Source organism: Drosophila serrata, unplaced genomic scaffold (assembly GCF_035046125.1).
Source record: "Drosophila serrata isolate PLE 108 unplaced genomic scaffold, ASM3504612v1 contig_249, whole genome shotgun sequence".
NCBI lineage: Eukaryota > Metazoa > Arthropoda > Insecta > Diptera > Drosophilidae > Drosophila > Drosophila serrata.
In genome coordinates, this window is record NW_028257147.1 from 206091 (window position 1) to 224331 (window position 18241).

The following is an 18241-nucleotide window of genomic DNA, read 5'->3' on the forward strand; positions in this document are numbered from 1 at the left end:
CCAGAGCTCAACTTTAGATGAGTTTATAATAATTATTTTAGCTACTATATGAAATCTCTAAGGGAATATATATTTTTATAGGTCAAATGCTAGAAAAATAAACCCCAAAAATCTTTCCTAGACCTATTTCCCAGCTCTGCTCTGCCATATTTTCCCTTTTAATTAATTTATCCTGTACCTGTGGCACACTATGAGGCGTTCCTATATTTATATTTGCGTTTCTTATCTCCACGTAATTAAGGCAATGGCCACAGGACCCAACTGCGTGCGGAATCCTTGGAGGCCGTTCGTTCTAATCATCATCGCCATAGTCATCATCGACAAGCGTTGTCATCCAGGGGAAGCCCTTAACCCACGGCGACCTACGTCCTGTCCCCTCCCCCTTGGAGTTGGAGGAGTTTTTGGTGGGCGTCACGAAACTATGTATTTTCTTTCTTTTTTTTTTTGCTTGTGGCCTCGCGGGAGCAATAATGTCTTGGTTCCTTGGGGAGAGAGGTTGCTGGGCAACAGCTGCTGCTGCTGCTGCTGCCGTAAAAGCCGCCTTTTCTCCCCCCTGTTTTCCATCATGGCACCATCCTTCAGGCTAAGCCGTACCCCTCACCGCATTCATTGTTATTTTCCGACAGTTTTCGTAAGGGAGGAGAGAGAGAGGAGAGATGGGTAGAGCGTGGAAAAACTTCTCAGCTTTTTCTGGAACACCTGCTCATCATCAAGGAATCCAGCGATTGGTAACAGGTTACCGGGATAACAGTTAACAGATTTCAGTTCAGTTTCTCCTGTTGATTTTTGCGCATTGAATTTTTAATTACTGCGCCAGCGAAAAGCTCAAATATTCCACCGAAAATTATGTTACGACTTAAGCTGTCTGTGAAAGTTGAGGGGGAAATAAGGAATAACGAACAAGGACGAGCAGGAGCAGGAGCAGGAACTGAATCTGAAGCTGTCTGGTTACATTTTCATTAAATTTTAATTTTTATTCGCCGCCAGAGAAGTGCTCAAATTGGTGTAATCGCAAAAGAAAGCTGCATTTATTATTGATGGTTCTGGCACGGGAAATTTTAATTGATTTGATTTAGGTTTTTTGTGGTTTAACTTTATGCTTTGGGAAAGTATTTATAAATATCTTTATCTTAAATCATTTTATCTTTCCATTTTAAATACTTTTCCTACTCCTTCACTTTCTGACTCACTGAAATTCGCCACAATTTAACTTATATTTTCCCCTGCAACTTGTGTAATTTGTAACTTGCTGTCCTTTGATAGCAAGAAATCCTTGCCAAGCTCCAGATTTTAATGAGCGTCCGGCGGCATCCCTTTCTGCCTGCAACTCTCTATATATATATATATAGATGTTAATGCCCGATATTCGCACTTAATGAGCTTCACCCCTCATAAAGTTTTGGCCATAAACTATGCTCTTAAAGTTGCTGTGGACATTAAAATGCCGGAAAACCCCCTCCCAGCCTCCCCCCTTTTAGCGGTCAGTGCCCATTAAATTGGCAGGAGCATACACATCCTTAAGCCAATTTTCGATAAGCTTTTGCTTCTTGAACATAAAAAAATAAACCCTCTTCATTGTCTGTCAATGGCGCCGGGCATGAGTAAAAAATATTTCTACATTAAAGGTGACAGCGACAGACGTTGCCACTGATTCCTCATTTCAGTCCTGGATCCAGGATACAGAGAGATACATTGGATCCTGGCGTAGGTCCTGGATGCTGGATGCCGGTGCTTGTGACAGCGCCAGCAGGAAACAAACAAACAACGAAGCAATGCAAACACTGAACAGATGGGATCGAGGGGTGAATTGCTGGGGTTTCGGGGCTTCGGGGCTCACTCCTCGCTCCTTTGCCCGGGTGTTTTTGGTCCTGGGAGGGGAGCGGGGAGGAATTCCAGGACAGTGCGTGTGTTTATTTTGTCGTAAATTGATTTTAACGGCGAATGACAAACAGCAGCAGTGGCAGCAACGACATCACGAACGCCATTTTGCGGCATTTAAAAATGTATTTAAAAATGTTAAGATTGCTTTAGATGAGCTCTTAAAAATTGAGATACAAGGTAGTCAGTTTTGCGCTGTTAAACTCGTAAATTTTAGTAGGAAATTATTGGGGATTTTTAAAAGAGATTTTAAGGGTACTCTCTTAAAGAACTTTATTCTGAGGGACTTATGAGCATATATTTGGTAATACTTCTTCATTAGAAATACGATTTTATAGGAGATTAATGAATGAGCTTATTAAGAAATATATTCTTTTTGTTTCTTATATAAAGTGATGAGAATAAAAACTATTTTAACATACAACTATTTACAAATTTTTATAATACCATTTTTCAATCCTCATAACAAACCTGTAAAAAAAAGGTTTAGAAAGAGGAAAAACACCCCCACAACGCGGCGTTGCATATTCATTTTCTGATTAGAAAAATTATTACATAAAATTTATGTTAGTTGACAAAGTTTATGGGTTTGAGAAGCGTCCGCGAAGGAAGCCCAGGGAAGCCAAGGAGGAAGCTGGCAAGGACGATGAAGATGGAGACAAGACATGGCAGTGCCAGTGTTAATGGCTTCCCCTCGGGGTAGTCCTGCGCCATCTAAACTGTATTATGGCAGCCACAAAACAGCAGCGGTGGCAACAACAAGCTTAATAAATGTCGACACAAAAGGGGGGGAAACTGGAGCAGGAGCTCCTGGTAGGGAAGGATGCCAAGAGAAGAGGTGTCGTCGTCGTCGGAGTCGTTGTCTACCTGGGAACATGTTAAGCAGGTGTTTCCAAATCACTTACGTCGAAACATCGCCGAAACAACAGAAGCTTCAGGAGCAACATCAGCGGGAATTCCAACGTTGTCTGGTGACGCCTCCAGCGACATTGTCGTCGACTTTTGCAACAATAACAGCCAGTAAATAATAAACAACAAATTTAGCAACATCAACTTTGCCGGTTCGTGCGACATTCTCATTCCACCTCAGTTATCATCACTCAAACGCACTACGCGGCGTATACGTAATGTTGAGGGGTGTTTTGTGCCACAAATTCTAGAGAAATGCTTAGTTAGTTGCAAGAAAGTGCGGGAAAAGTGTCAACAATATTAATAATGCAGTTGGAAATTGCATTAACTTTGAGTTTATTGTTGAAATGCAATTATTTTCAATATAACTGAGTTATTTGAAGCAGGAGTAATTAGGAATGGGTTTAGGAATATCAAGTTTGTCCATAAAGAGGTGATTTCATAAGGTACAAATGCTATTTGAGGCTTGCGAAAGGTTTTATATATATTTTCTAAATATTACGCATACGCCCCATGGGTCAAGTATAAAGAAAACTATATTTCCCCTTACTTCATGTTGTATTAAAATTAACTTTTCATATAACGTATACGCCGTGTAGTTCAAACATAATAAAAAACTAACTTTATAATAATCCTAAATATTTATCATATAACACATACGCCGTGTGGTTCAACAATGATAAAATGGAAACTTTCAATTATTTATATGAAATGTTTTCTATCATTTTGGGATAAATTATTTTATATTTATTATAAATTAAATCAATTTTCTACCAGATCTATTTTTGCTTTTCATATAATTATTTTAAAATATATGGTTATTTCAATTATTTCAATATTTATTTATTTTAAACTTAATCACTTAATTACCTTAACAAATCCATGCAAACCTTCGCAAATCATTTAAATTAAAGTCTCATTATTTTGTTTCAAAACTCTGCTCTTATTTCGAAAGATAAATTCCATAATTTCTAAGTATTCAAATTAAATAAGTCGCACTTGGAGACTCTTTAAGCTCAACGACCCAGCCAAGTGTAAGCTAGCAAATGACAACAACAATAATTATACAAAAAATAAAACAATATTTAAACTGAATTATTCATAAAGTTTGGCGACCGTGGCCAAAAAGAGAAGGAAAGAGACAAAGGAAGAGGATCGGAGGCGGCTGGGCCACTGCTTCCTGTGTGTGTGTGTTATGGCCATGGCTCCTGCGTTTCTTCCTGGCCAACATTTCCACAGCCAGACCGTACTCCGTACTCCGCACTCCGCACTCCAACCCTCGGCGTTGCTGCGGTTATTGCGGCGAAGAATGGCGGCCGGAAGTACACGTTGACAAGTCGCACTTCGTACGGCGGACAACTTCCGGCGGCGGCCCCTTGGCTTTCGGTTTACGGTCTGGGGGGGGGGGGGGGAGAGCCACCGAAGCTTTATGAACTTCACATGACCGGCGAGTGGTCGGGACACCTTCTGTTCCGACCTCTCGCTTTTCCACCCAGGTTTTCTCTCGCTGTTTTTTCCTCACTGTTTTCCCCTCCTGTTTTCCTCACTGTTTCCCCTCAGGTTTCCCCATGTTTTCCTCCTGTTTTCCCCGTGTTTTCCTTGGCTTTCTTCCGTGACCTTTCCCTTGGACAACCACTCTACCGCTTGTGCGTATTTGCATGAAGCGGCGGCGAGTTTGAGAACGTTTGTTGCCATTTTCCCCCGACTTGTTGTTTATGCTGGGAAAGTGTGTGTACACACAGGGAAAACTTTTGCACAATAAATAAAAAAACACAAACATCAAACAAGAGAGTAGAATAATTGAGGCTACAACTTGATTTTGTGAGCTAATTAGGCAGAAGGAACTGTGTGTTGAATGGTAATTACCAATACTTGTAATTAAGTTTTATCAGTTACAAGTTCTACTCTTAATTGCTTGATTTCTATTTCTATCATAATTATTTAATATTTTTATTATATATATACCTCTCCCCCTTAAATTTCTCCCCGTGCATGACCCTTCTGTGTGGTTATGTATGTGTCTACTACCGGCTTAAGCTAACTTTAAATTACGCTTAGCGACTGAAATTAATTTACGCAACGCCACGAGCACCGAAACAACAAAACAACAGCAGTTGCGATTGTGCAAATGTATTCCGCGGAAGGGGCAAGAACCGCACTTGACAGGGGGATAGGGGAACAGGGGGACAGGGGAGAGTGTGTGTTTGTGCCACATGGCATGGCTCTAAGCCTCTTTTGGGGTTTGTGCATTGCATTTGGCAAATCTGCAAAATCCGTGTCCTAGGTCGTAAAGTCATTTAATGCGCGAAGTGGAAATCATTAAATGCGATTGTTGAAAAGGGGCTTGTGATATATATCGAAATCGGGAAATAGTGGCTGAATTTTTGGGTGAAATTTGGGACAGCACTTGATGGCTTGGGAAGCGCTTTTTGGTTGCCAGATTAATTGTTGATTGTTTGTGATTGATTTATGGTCGTTTTGTAGAGGGTTTTTATTGGTGGTGGCTTTAAAGTGCTACTGAAAAAGGGGAGGGGCTTAAAAGGAATATATACATGTGATTTATATATAAAGTTGTACTTTTTGTGAGTTGATAAATTGTATCAATTAATAAGTACAACATAAAAATCACCCCAAAACAGGACTCTATCTAAAATTCCACAAGTAAAATAAATCACTGCCTACTTTTAGACACTTTTCAAGTGATTTAATAAATATAACATTAAAATTTTTCCAAAACAGGACTCTATCTAAAATTCCTCAAGTAAAATAAATCACTGCCTACTTCTAGACACTTTTCTAGTGATTTAAAATCACCGATTATTGAATACTCATCTCATTTTCAAACCCCAAACCTTTTTCGCTTACTCACTTGACCAGCTAATTTTCAATAAGTTCTGGGAATCAATCAAATTTTGAAATTGCCCTACTCCATCAATGATCACGCAGGAGCCAACGATTGATGGATGACTCGTATTGGGGATTCCTATTGCTATATTGGTATTGAGTCCGGGAATTGTTTCGTTTTTCCTCTGACTCTGACCAGTGGCCCGATGTTATGTAGCTCTTATCATATATATTTTTTTTTGCTTTGTGGTTCCCCCTAGCAAACCCCAAAAATTGTCATTTTGATGACCTTAACAACCTCGAGTGTTCCCTGACCGCCGCCTGCCACTTGTTTGCCGAATGATATTGAAAATTTTGCGCTGTGTTTTTCCCTCCTCTTGTTGTTTAAGTGCGGCAAACATTTCGCTACCAGAGCGTGCAAAACAATCAAAAATGAAGGAAAATTTTTCGCTTTTCACTGAACAGATAGCAAAACACATACAGAAAAAAAAGCCTTAAATGTAAGGCATGAAAAAAGAAAAAAGCGGAAGCATCCGGGAACATCATCAGTGGGAGGCATTTTTCAATTGTGTTAAAAAGAAATTTAATATGAAACTCATGCTGTCTATCGATTTTTAATTTTGATTTGCAACAAAGCCTCAAAGGCGGCTCTCCGACTGGCGCTTAGCTGCCTCTTTGTTGTGGTAGCAACATTTTTTGATACTCCCAAGGGGACCAAACCAGAGAAAGGGATTTGCCAAAGGAGAAAGAGCTAAAATGGTTTATCCATTTTATATATATTCTGTGGTATTGATATTAAATGCAAAATGTATCGAAATTTATATTTAATAGGAAAGTTGTGGATTTAGAATTTGGTTTTATATTTAAATTTTAATCATTGGTTAATCATTTTAATGGATGTTTTGGTAGAAATTAAATGAAGAAAGAGTTAAACTAGTACTTGTTAAAATCGCATCCATTTATCTTAGTTAATTACTGATTGAATTAACTTATGCTAGTTATGATTAAACGTTTTTTATTAAGTTATTATAAGTTTTACTTAACATAATTTTAGAGAAGCTCAATATAAACCTTTATTTATTTTGAATTATGTCATTAAGAACGGATATATTTACTTAAAATTCCAAAGGTTCTAGTAAAAGTGAATCTATTTCATTATCAATAACAAATCTAACCCATTTGTAAATGATTTAAACCTCTCCTTGATGTTTTCTGGAGACATATTTTAGCTTTGAATAATTTTCTAAATATCAAGAAGCTATCAAAAATATTTCAGTCTTCTAAAGTAAGTTTAGTTATTGTTTAAAATATCTTATTATTTGAATAACTTTTATGTTAACCATTACCCAAATCCGAAGGAGTGTCTCATATACGAGTAAAACCCACACCCTACAGGACACTCTTCCTGTTCTTATTTGTTTTTTTGCAAAATATATATAAAATACTATACTATATATATTTTAGGGGGAACTTGAGCTCCTCAGCTGACACATTTCGCCTCTTTCGGGTGATGGATGTGCGGCAATAATTTCTGCTATTTATGCAAACCTTGCCTTGTGTGTGTTGTGTTATCAATGGATGGACCTTAGTCATCCTGTTACCAGTTTTTCCACCCTCCTCCTCTCCCCCCAATTCCATGTTTTCCCTTTTTATGCGGGTCAACGTTTAACCTTTACCTTGCCGGCAGACATACATCAAAATACGCAGATCAAATGCTGACTTTTGTGGGGAAAGAAGCCTGGGAAATGGCAACACGTGTGTTGTTTCCAAACCGATGCGGATGCCTACGGTCGTCGCGACATCTATCGTGGATATATGGGGATATATCCCCCTATAGGGAAAAGAGGGATCCCTCCACTTATGCAAATTGAAATGCAAATAAGCCATGCCAACTGTATAGGCGTTTTATGTTCCAAATCTTCCACAAAAGTCGCTGCTTTCCCTTTTGTGTTTCGAGTATTTCGTATTTTGTTATGGCACGCTTTATTGAATTCATTTAAAAAACAATTTATCTTTTTCTGCTGCCACGGCTGCTTCTGCTTCTGTTATTTGGAAAACTTCTGGTTAACAGGCATTTTTCCTGTATTTTTTCAGCCTTCAGCCTGTTTTCCATAAAGGCGAGAGTAGTCCTTGGGGGAAAAAAATCAGGCAACCGGCAAAATGTGAGCCAGAGTTGCATCGCCTTTTGTCTAACATCCCAATTAGCCTTTTGTTTCGATGTCAATGCAAAACAGGCGCAAACCCTTCTCTTTTTCCCACTATGTTTTTCTTTTATTTTTTGTTTTTCATCCATTCATTCAGAGTGCAAGCTGTGAGCATAAAAAATTGAAAAGATTTTTGTTCCCCGACGGTCACGCCTTTTAAGGATCACAATTGCCTTTTGTACACCGCCTCCTGTCAATGACTTAATGTATGGCTGTTCACAAAAATAAAAATGGAAACAAAGGAAAGCCCAGCAATCTGATGGCCTTTTAACTACTAGAACTTGACTTGGAGAAAACCGGGAAAATTTGTTCTTTTGCTTTGAGAAGTGAGGAAACTGCCTAATGGTTAGTTTAGTGGTTTGTTTTTCTATGGATGAAGATTTCACTAACTGAAGGAGATTTGCTTTAAAAAGATTTGTTTAATAGTTTTTATTGAAAGAAGAAGGTTGTTGGAATATGTTTTGGGATTGTTTTGTGTTGATTGTAAAAGTGTTTTGAAGGATTTAAGGAAGAGATGAAGGAATAAATTCATAGAACTGATGATTTATTTGGGGAACTGAAAGATATTCTTTAAAAATAATGGGTAAAGTTGTTCAATAAATTGCTGAGGTTATAAAAAGAAGGTTTAAGAATGTTTGTGATATATTAAAGTGTTCTCTAAATAAATGACTTTGAAATTCTTTAAAAAAGAGAAAGTCACCAGAAAATGAGAATTAATATCAACATCAATAAATAAGCAATCAAAATATAATTATTCTACGTTTCCCAAATATTTATTTCCATCCAAAAATTAAAAATCCATCATTTCCCTGTAACAAATCTTCACATTTTAAATATATATACATATTATCTCAGTTTCCTTCCGTTGCTCTGATCCGTTTTGGACCATTAGTCTGGATCCTGGGGCCTCATAAATCAAGCAAATTGTTTAACGCGCGATTAGCAAAATTGTGTAATAATAATTCTTATTTTATTTTTGGCTCTGGCTCCGCGCTGTTTTTCGCTTTGCTTCGAACACGTTTTTGGCATTTTTGCATTTGTTGTGCGGCGGCGGTGGTGGCTACTTAGCAAGAATATGCAGTACATGTATCTGTTGGATCATTTATTTATTATGCCTGTCGTCTGCCACGCCCCCCACATCCTCTACCCGCCCCCCTTAACCTTGCGATGGGCTCTTTTGTCTGGCGAGGATTTTTGAATGGCCTGTTGAAAATTTTCCAAGCGATTTGCAGCATACGCCGCATTGAATATTTCCCTCTCAGCCTATCCATACTTTTACTCTTTATTATTATTTTTTTGTTGTTCTTTTGCTTTTCTCCTGCTGCTACTCCTGTTGTTGTTTATTCACGCTCAAAATGTTGTGGAAAATGATTATTATGATTAATAAATAAATATATGCAGCAGTATTCAATGCGTTTTATTCAAACAATTTGAAAAGTTCTCCGCCGCCCACGCGATTTTTCCACTCTCACTCATTTGCCTTTTCTGATTTTCCCATTTTTAAAAAGGAAAATCCCATAACCAATGCGTTTGAATTGAAGTTGCGTATACGCAATGTGTTGCCAATACTTCAAGACAATGGGATAAAGTGGGAGAAATAGTGAGCAAAAATAAGAAGGTATACAAAAACGTTAAAGAAATGTTAAACAAAAGAATAATAACGGATCTTTTTTACTATGAAAGTATAGCTTTAATAATTTCCTTATTATATTTAATTTAATACAAATTTCCTATAAATTACCAAATATTTTCCTCTCATCTTTAAATGAAAGATATAAATATTCACAGAGCTTCTATAATTATTTATCCATTTCCCATTTCTTGATTAGCCAAGTTGGACAAGTTTTATCCCTAGTCCCCGACTTCTGTTTCCCTTTCATAAACAATAATTTTGTTTTTGAAGCCTAGAATCATGGGGCTAACAGCTGCGCCTGATGGCTCTCCAGAAAAAAAAGGACGAAAAGGATACGCGCGAGCAGAGGGGAAGCCATCAACTTGTTTGCACCAACAAACGAGGGATATTGGCGGAGGGAAGGATAATGAATTATCGCCAGCCAGATGAACATTTAATGATGTACAATGGCATCGATGACGTTGCGACGATGCCTGTCGCTGGCAATTTTAATAAATTTAACAGCTGAACGCACGAGACTTGGCGCATCTTTCATCTTTTATCGTCATGGGGGAAAACAATCCCTTACGCGTTTCGCTCCTCGCCGGCAATTAAATAAATGTCCTTTAACCCTTGACATCAGTATATCCCTTTCCCCCTCATTGACAGCCATCAGCGATGGCGTTGAATTTATGAGGCCGCCTGTGATTTATCAGTCGATTGCACAGGACACAGGCCAATCTCGACCAATCTCGACCGCCTGAAATGCAAGGATATATATATATGCGGGTCCTGGACACACTCACCGATAATTCGAGTTAAGCTGCACATCGCCAATGGCCACGTTCTCGAACAATGTGGGGCAGCAGGTCCATCTCGCCCAGTAGAAGGTGAAGTCGGTCGAGTCGTAATGCTCGGTGAAGCGGCATTTGAGCACCAGATCGACGCCCTCACGGGTGTCCAGTGAATCGTCACCGGAGGCGAAGGACAGCAAGGAGATCAGGACAATCGAAGGCCAAAGGTGTCCTGGAAAAACAGAGAAAAAGGTGATGAATACATGGGAAGAAATTTAAGAGAATAATTAGAATACAGGAGAAGATATGTGTCTAAATTTATTTAATATTTAAATTCCATTCGATAGATTATTAATTGCATTTAATTTTAGCTCAGTGGCCAGCCTTGAACGCACATTTTTATTTCCGTGCAAACTGGCAAAACGGCAATTCAATTACGTTGTGCAAATTCTAGCCGCGCACATTTAATTAAGAGCGAACCCGTCCGAAATCCAATACAAATTCATAAAACAACATTGATATATCATATCCGTTCGTTGCTAAACTGATTTGATTTATTTTTCCCACTATTATTAACGCAGCAGAGTGAAAACGAAAATCAATAGCAAAGCAAGAATGTACAGTATATGCACCAAAAATAAAGGATCAACAATGCAACTAAAAAAAAAAGAACACAAATGGAATAGAGAAATAAAAATAAAAAAAAAAAGAAGGAGGAGGTACTGTAGAAGCTCGTGGAAATTGTAAATCTATACCACAAAAATGAATAATTCACATGGCATGCCAACCATAACACAATGGCAAACGGGAGTGGAACAACAGCATCCCAATTGGTTTGTGTTCCCGAAATGAATTCCCACACAAATTGGGGGATTATTTAGCCAAAAACAAAAAAAAGAGGCCAAGAATTTTACACAGTATTTAGTTTTTGTTATAAAACGATTTTTACAAGGGTTTTATAATTGAAACAAGGAGTTTGTAGGTGATAAAGCATTTATAAATATGTCTGTAATAATAAGTTTGTTGATAATAATTTAGAGAATTAAAATGAAAGTGTAGTTTTTAAATAACTTTATCAAAATGCACTTTTTTACAAGCCAATTGTTATAAGTAAGAAAAAAAAAATATTCAAATTTCTTTCCGCGCCATTAAACTTTTTTATTCGCTGGCTTTTTATTTAATCGTTTTCTGAAATTATAGAAAAACTTGCTGGAAACCAAATTAAGCGGAAATAATTGAATTGAAATATATACTAAAATATATATTGTGAACTGCTTTCCTGGTACTCATTTTAGTGTGCCATTAAATTTAATTTTACTATGGGAATTTTTCCATACTTTTTCATTAGCTCTTGAAGTATTTGCTCATAATTGCTGGTGGAAAAATCTGTGAAATAAGTTTCCCGGAAACAATTTCAATCAAATTTCACTAGCTGCATTTCCTTTAGCCTGCGTTTTTTTAGTTTTTAAAATTTTTTACGTTTTTTATGCATTTTTCTCTATGTTTTTTTGATATATTTTGGTAGTAGCAGTGAGGGAAAATGAAACTTTGAAGCTTTTACTTGCCGCACTGTGGTCGCTTTACAGTTTTAGCAGCACCATCCAAATAAAACTAAGCACGCAGTTTAGTTTTTTGGTCCTTCCTTGTTTTTTTTTAGCCTTTTTCTGAGTGTGTATTCAGCTAAATGGAGCAAATGGTCGAGTGGACGCCATTGGGTCGAGTGCTGCTGGTGGAAATTGTGGGTGGGTTTGGGGGGAGTCGGTTGTTTGCACATGCAGCGCTTAGTTTTAATTTGTCTGCCTGAATTTTAGTTTTTTGTGTACTCTGTTTCCAGCTCTTTTTTTATTTTTATATATTCTCTTCGCTCTCGCTCCACTCAATTTTCGTGTATTTTGCTGCTGGAAATCTGTTTTTTCCACAATCCATGAAGCTCCATCCATAGATGTATATGCTTGTGGATATATATATTTCCCATATATACATATAGTCATATATTTTATCCTTCGAAAGCAACAGCTTTATTGTGTTGAGATTTTTTGGTATATATATGTATATAGAAAGTGTGTGTATATAGTATAGTATACTGTACAAACAGCTCAATGCAACTGCGGCTGCATTTTCAATTGCTCATCACTCAAATGTATGCTATCCTTTTTTTGGGTTTGACCATCTGCTGCATTTTCTTCCCTTTTCCCTATTTTTATTTTTTGTTTTGATCACGTGGAACTTTTGGCCCCCATCCGCTTACTGTTATTGTAATTAACAGTTGCTGCAGGAGGAAACCAAACAAAAACTTGAAATATTCACAAAAAAAAAGGATTTTGTTGGTATTTGTTTGTTTTAACATTGGTATTTTTTGGCTAAAATACTCTTCGCTATATATTTGGTTTGCCTTAAAAGGGTATATTAAATTCTCGATGGATTTTATTGGTTGGAAAAGAAAAGTCTGCTTGAAAGGTAGCAAGAATTTTTGATGATTTTCCATTTTAAAATCCATAAGTTGGCAAGGGATAAAGTTGTTTTTTTTTTATATACTTTTTCACATAAATAGTACATTTTTAGGGCCTAAAAATATATTTTAAAATATGCATTTTGTTTTGCCAAATTTTGCTCACTCAAAATAAACTGTTAAACCATTCAAAATTCAACCAAAAACTGTTGAAATTTCCATCCGATTTCAAAGATTTAACGCTCTAAATGGCGAGGATAATTTTTTCGCATGGCCAGTTGTTGCCGCACAATTCTCTCGCTTACTTCTAATCAGTGGATTTACAAACGAAATCAAATCAATTTGAGGTAAAAATCCCCATTCGATCATAGCAGGTAATTTTTGCAAAAATTCAGCAAAATCAACAGAGTTTCGAACTGGCTGCGAAATCACATTTAACGTTTGCTATCGGCCACCGATTTACATATTTCCAGGCAAATAATTATGAACGGGGAGGACCGAGCTGGTGTCCTCGAGGGCTTGTAATTGCCATGGCTATGTGTGCATACGGAAACATGAAATGCATATGCATATAGATTTCATTCATTTGCTTTCATATAAGTTGATTGCCCAAACTTGGCGAAAATTACCATGAGCAAGTCGAAAGAAAAACACAGCTCGAGGAAAAACTATATCGCTATAAAATGGGTTTAAAGTGTTTTTTTATTTTTCCCCTCCTCATCCTTTTATTTCTGTTTCTGGCACAACTGTATTTTTGCAATTATTTAAACAAGCTTTTGCAATCTGATGGATTTTAAAATGTAAATTAACTTTGTTTGCATACGAAAGTTTTCACTCACAGTTTGGCAGTCACCAGTCCTCGGTCGAGGGAATATCGCAATGGTTTAACTTATGTGAGCAAGAGCGTGTGTATTTTGTAATAATTAGCCATCATTAGAGTTTCGGTAAAGTTTTTCCCAGCGTCTCAGTTTTCCTGCTCGCTGCCTGCCGCCTGCCTTGCTTTATGAATTTTTCAATTGTTCACTTCTTACTCCGGAGAGAACTGAGAACTGAGGAACTAAAAACTTTATCATCTCCACTCAGTTGAGTTCGAGTTCAGAGCCCAGGACTCCGAATGCTTAAACATTCATAAATGCAAGTGCACACAGGAGCTGAGAGGGGGGATCTGGGTTCGTTTGGGCCAAAAAGATGCCAAAGCAAAAGTCAAGTCTGGCCAAAAGCAACCCAAACACACATACAAACCGAGAGCAAACAACAAAAAACTTTACACATACTCGTAGAAATACATACAAAAAAATAAAAATGGTAACTGTTTTTGCATAGTTTTTGTTTCAGTTTTTTTTTAGTTTAGTTTTTGCGGCTCTTGGCTTTATTTTTTAATGTTGAGTTTGACTTTGTTTGGGGTCGCTGACGCGTCGTCTTCATAAACACAAATGGCATCGGATGGTTAAAGAAATGGAAATAAATTTGCAGAATTTTTCCCAGAAAAACGAAGTGGAAATGCTCTAAGGTGTGTAGAGAATATTTTAAAATTTGTTCTTGTATTTTAAGATGCCAGTTTTTATTCGTAACATTTAATTTATAATACGTTTTTCTTCTAGTATGTGCAAAGAATATTTTAGAATTAAAGGGCATTTTTTGGGATAGACTTTCGAAGTATTTTTGACACCTAAATTATTTAAAACTGAAGAAAAGAGAAAGTAACATCGGAAAGCCGAAGTTTATATACCCTTGTGGTTTTAATATCTCATAACTTGGCCAAAAATGCATTAAATTTAATTCGGAAAACTGTCCTAAGCTAGTTTTTACAAGGTTTATAAATCTGCGTACTCAGTTAAAAATTAAAAAAAAATTATTACATTTTTTTTTTTTTTGACAATTTTAAAAAATTTTCTCCAAAAACTAGCTAGATCGATTGGGCTGTAAATGCTGATCAAGAATATATATGATTCATGGGGTCGGAAATGACTCCTTCATAGTGTTTGAAGGTTCTGAATAAATTATAATACTCTAAAAGGGTATACAAATATATAAACATCTTACAACAAATACATTTTAAAAAATATTTATATCACTAAGATAAATATATTATTATTTATACTTTATGATAGTTTATATAATTAAATACATTCAAGAATGTTATATTCAGCGAACTTTCTTTAAATTTATGCAAATTTTAAACAAAACTTTGCTTCAAAATCTTTAAATATCACGCCTTATTTTTTTATTTTTCCTTACCAAATATATTAAATATATTAAAATGCCTTATATACGTCCTGCAATTCCACCACAGATTCGACTTTATTAATGCATTTTGCAGACTTGAGGAAAGCATAATCAAGCAGAGTGTGTTGCACTTTGGTTAAACATTTGCCCTGCAGCCATTCGAGTATCCTTCCCTTTTTTGTGAGGCTTTTCCCCCCTTTTTCCGTTTTTCCGCTCTTTCAGCATGCCACATGCAACACACTTCTTCTAACACTTCCACATAATTCTGGCTGTCTGGTGTCCGCTTGACTTGTTTGTAATTATTTATTTCGCATCAAGTGTAGCAGCACACACTCTTGTGCGTAGACAAGAATTATGGCATTTGGGGGCATTGTGTGTTGTGTGTTGTCTGGGAGTTTTAAAAACAGATTTCATGCTACAACGCCGTCCAGATGAAAAGCAGAATGAGTCACAGGAAAATGTTTTTCCCAAGCAATGTGTGTGTGTGTGTGTGTGTATAGGTTACACTTAAAACAAGCTGCTTGGCTCGTTTACTTGTGGCTTGTGCCACAACCCCTGAGTTTTCCTCATCCGCTTTTCCCTGACCAGCTCTTGCTTTTCTTTCAGCTTAATGCGAATTTCTGCTTTTAACATCGACCATTGTTGTTTTCCTGCCTCTCTCTCTCTGTGTGTGTGACGTATAAATATAATATGTAGTCTCGCCTCCATTGTTGTTGTAAAATATATTACTTTTTAACCTCGGAGTTTGCTAAAGTTCCTTACCCCCATTCTTGCCCCCTCATTTCCCCTGCTGTTTGTGTAATTTTTACTCATAACAATTACAACAATAGCAATTGCTGCCTGAAAATCAACTCTATGTGTGTGTGGGAAGATGTTGCAAGGGTGTTTGTGTCCAGTGCCATAGCTTTGGATTTGAAAAAGGGATTAACTTTGCCCCAAGTTACTTTGTCCAAGGGTCAACTGTTGCCAAAGAATCGTACTTATGATGGTCTTAGGTCAACACTCTTAAGGTTTTGGCTTGAAATAGAATTTTGCAATGCATTTGAGGTGCAATTTCTTAATGGCTTTGGGTTTTTTTTTTTAAATATAATATATATAATATTTTCTCATACTTCTTACTTTAAATATCTAAACAATATACTTTAATTCCTAAATTGCAACATTTTTCTGCTCTTTAAAATAGAAAACTAAGCTTGTTAGGAATTTCTTTCTTAAACCAGAACTTTGTAAGATAATCCCCCTTTTTTTGGATAACTCAAAATCCCATATCCCTGGGGCATATATTCAAGTTTATTGTAAGCTCTGCGTTCCGTGTAATGTGTTGCTGACATGCGCTAAGTTGTTGCGGTTGTCGTTGTTGCTGCTACTGTTGCATTTACTGTTGCTGCTGCTGTTGCTGTTAGTGTTGCTGCTGTGCCCTAATGCCATAAGTCTTTAGTGGCGCACTCTCAAAGCAACTGGGGAAGAGCCTTTGTCGGCATGGGATAAGTAGAGCCTGGCATAAAGGATATGCCAGGCAGTATGTGCTTGCGTTCAACATATGGCAGTTTATACGCTCAACAAGACACAGCAGCTGCAATTGCAACACGAGATGACTGAGAAGGGTAATACACTTGCAGGAAAACATTAAGGTAAAGAAAAACATCTTAATATTGGGAATATAAAAAATAATAATAGGTAAAGGAGTCGAAAGTAGCAATTTGTGTATCCTTTCAGAATATTTAAATTTTAGTCAAAAGCTTGTAAAGCAGTGAAAGAATCATTTCCAACCACATAAATCATATATATTCTTGATCAGGATTAACAGCCGAATTGATCTAGCTATGTCCGGATAAAATTAAAACTTTTCAAAATTTTGAAATTTTTTTAATGATTAAAATTATCAAACAAAAAAATTGATACAAATTTGAATTTTCCTAAACTTTAAATGAAGTATGCAGATTTATAAAGCTAATAAAAACTAACATAGAAAAGATTTCCGAATTAAAATGAACGCATTTTTGACTTAGGCGTTTTTTAAACTTTGATTTATCGAAAAATTGTCATATAAAAATATCGATAAATATCGATTAAAGAATGCGAATATTTTAAGCTTGTTTAAGATCAGTTTACGATTCGTTACTATCCTTGCAAAGTGAAAGGATATATATGGGTAAACTTGGGCTTCCTGCAGTTAGTTTATTTTCCAATTAAACATTTTTAAACCCTCTTCTTTTATATTTTAATGTTCTTTAAATTATCCTTCAATTCCCTAATTTTCCCCAGTGTAAAAACAATAAGAGCACCCACTTCTGTGACAAATATTTGTCGCACATAAAGCATAATAAGCGATACGGGGATAAAACATGTACGGGGCAATCCATTCGAACAATCGCCAGTCAATCGGAAGGCAAACAAGGAACTGCCTCTGAAATTTAATAATAAATTCTGCACATTTCTCCTCTATTTCCCTTCCATTCCTCCATTCAGCACCATTTTTATTTTTTGTGGGCTCATTTGAGTGCCTCAGTGAGACAACTCATTAAAAAGTCGACATGTGAAACATTTTGCAAATTAACTGCAAACGTTGCGTATGCGTAATGTGAGTCAGAGCCAAGTATGTTATTTGCTTAGCCGCTGCGGGAAAATGGAGTGCCGGAGCAGTAGAGAGTGGAAAATGCTCACAGAGAGAGTGGAGAATCCTGGCTGATGACTAAGCGATGGTCCGGAAGTGGGCGGTAAGGGAAATTAAGAAGAAAGAGGGCGGCTTCGAGCTGGGCAATTACATCAACCGTCGGGGATCAGAAATTATAAACCGAGGGATGCTCTTAGCGGGATTATGTGTAGGGATTATGGTTAGAGGGGATCTATGTAAAGTTCCTGGGATTTGTTAGGCATGCAGATTGGTTTCGGAACACTAAAAATTTGCAGTAATATTTCCGTTTTATAAGCTGGATTTGGGTAATTATAGGAGGGAACCTGAGGTGAGTTGGGAAAGTAAACTTATAAGGGAGTATTACAATAATCTTGTATCTTTTATTTATAACTTCAACTTTTACGTTTATTTATGGTAAATAAAGTTGATGATAAAATAAATATATCTTTCCCTTAATTTATATATTTAAACTACAATAACTACCTTTATATTACGATTTTTAATCCATTATATTAAAAAACACATTATGTTTATTCATGGTAAATTAAATCGATGATCAAATAAATATATGTTTGCATTTATTTATATTGCTAAACTAACAAATAACATTCTTAATATTACAATTTTTAATCCATTACCCACTACCCGGTTTTTATTATTTTCCCCTCCGGCATTCAAATTATGTTCTCA

At 36.6% G+C, this 18241-nt stretch overlaps 1 protein-coding gene across 4 annotated transcripts in view; it reads right to left on the reverse strand.

The window, feature by feature from the left end:
* Nucleotides 1-18241, reverse strand: part of fred (friend of echinoid) — a 401947-nt gene that overhangs the window by 51078 nt on the left and 332628 nt on the right. For all 4 annotated transcript variants that reach the window (XR_015271654.1, XM_086832363.1, XM_086832362.1 and 1 more), the window contains one exon: nucleotides 10254-10473. Coding sequence is in view for 2 of the 4 variants with exons in the window: in XM_086832362.1 (XP_086688488.1) it covers nucleotides 10254-10473 (220 nt within the window). In the remaining 2 variants the exon portion in view is untranslated. The remainder of the gene's footprint in view (nucleotides 1-10253; nucleotides 10474-18241) is intronic.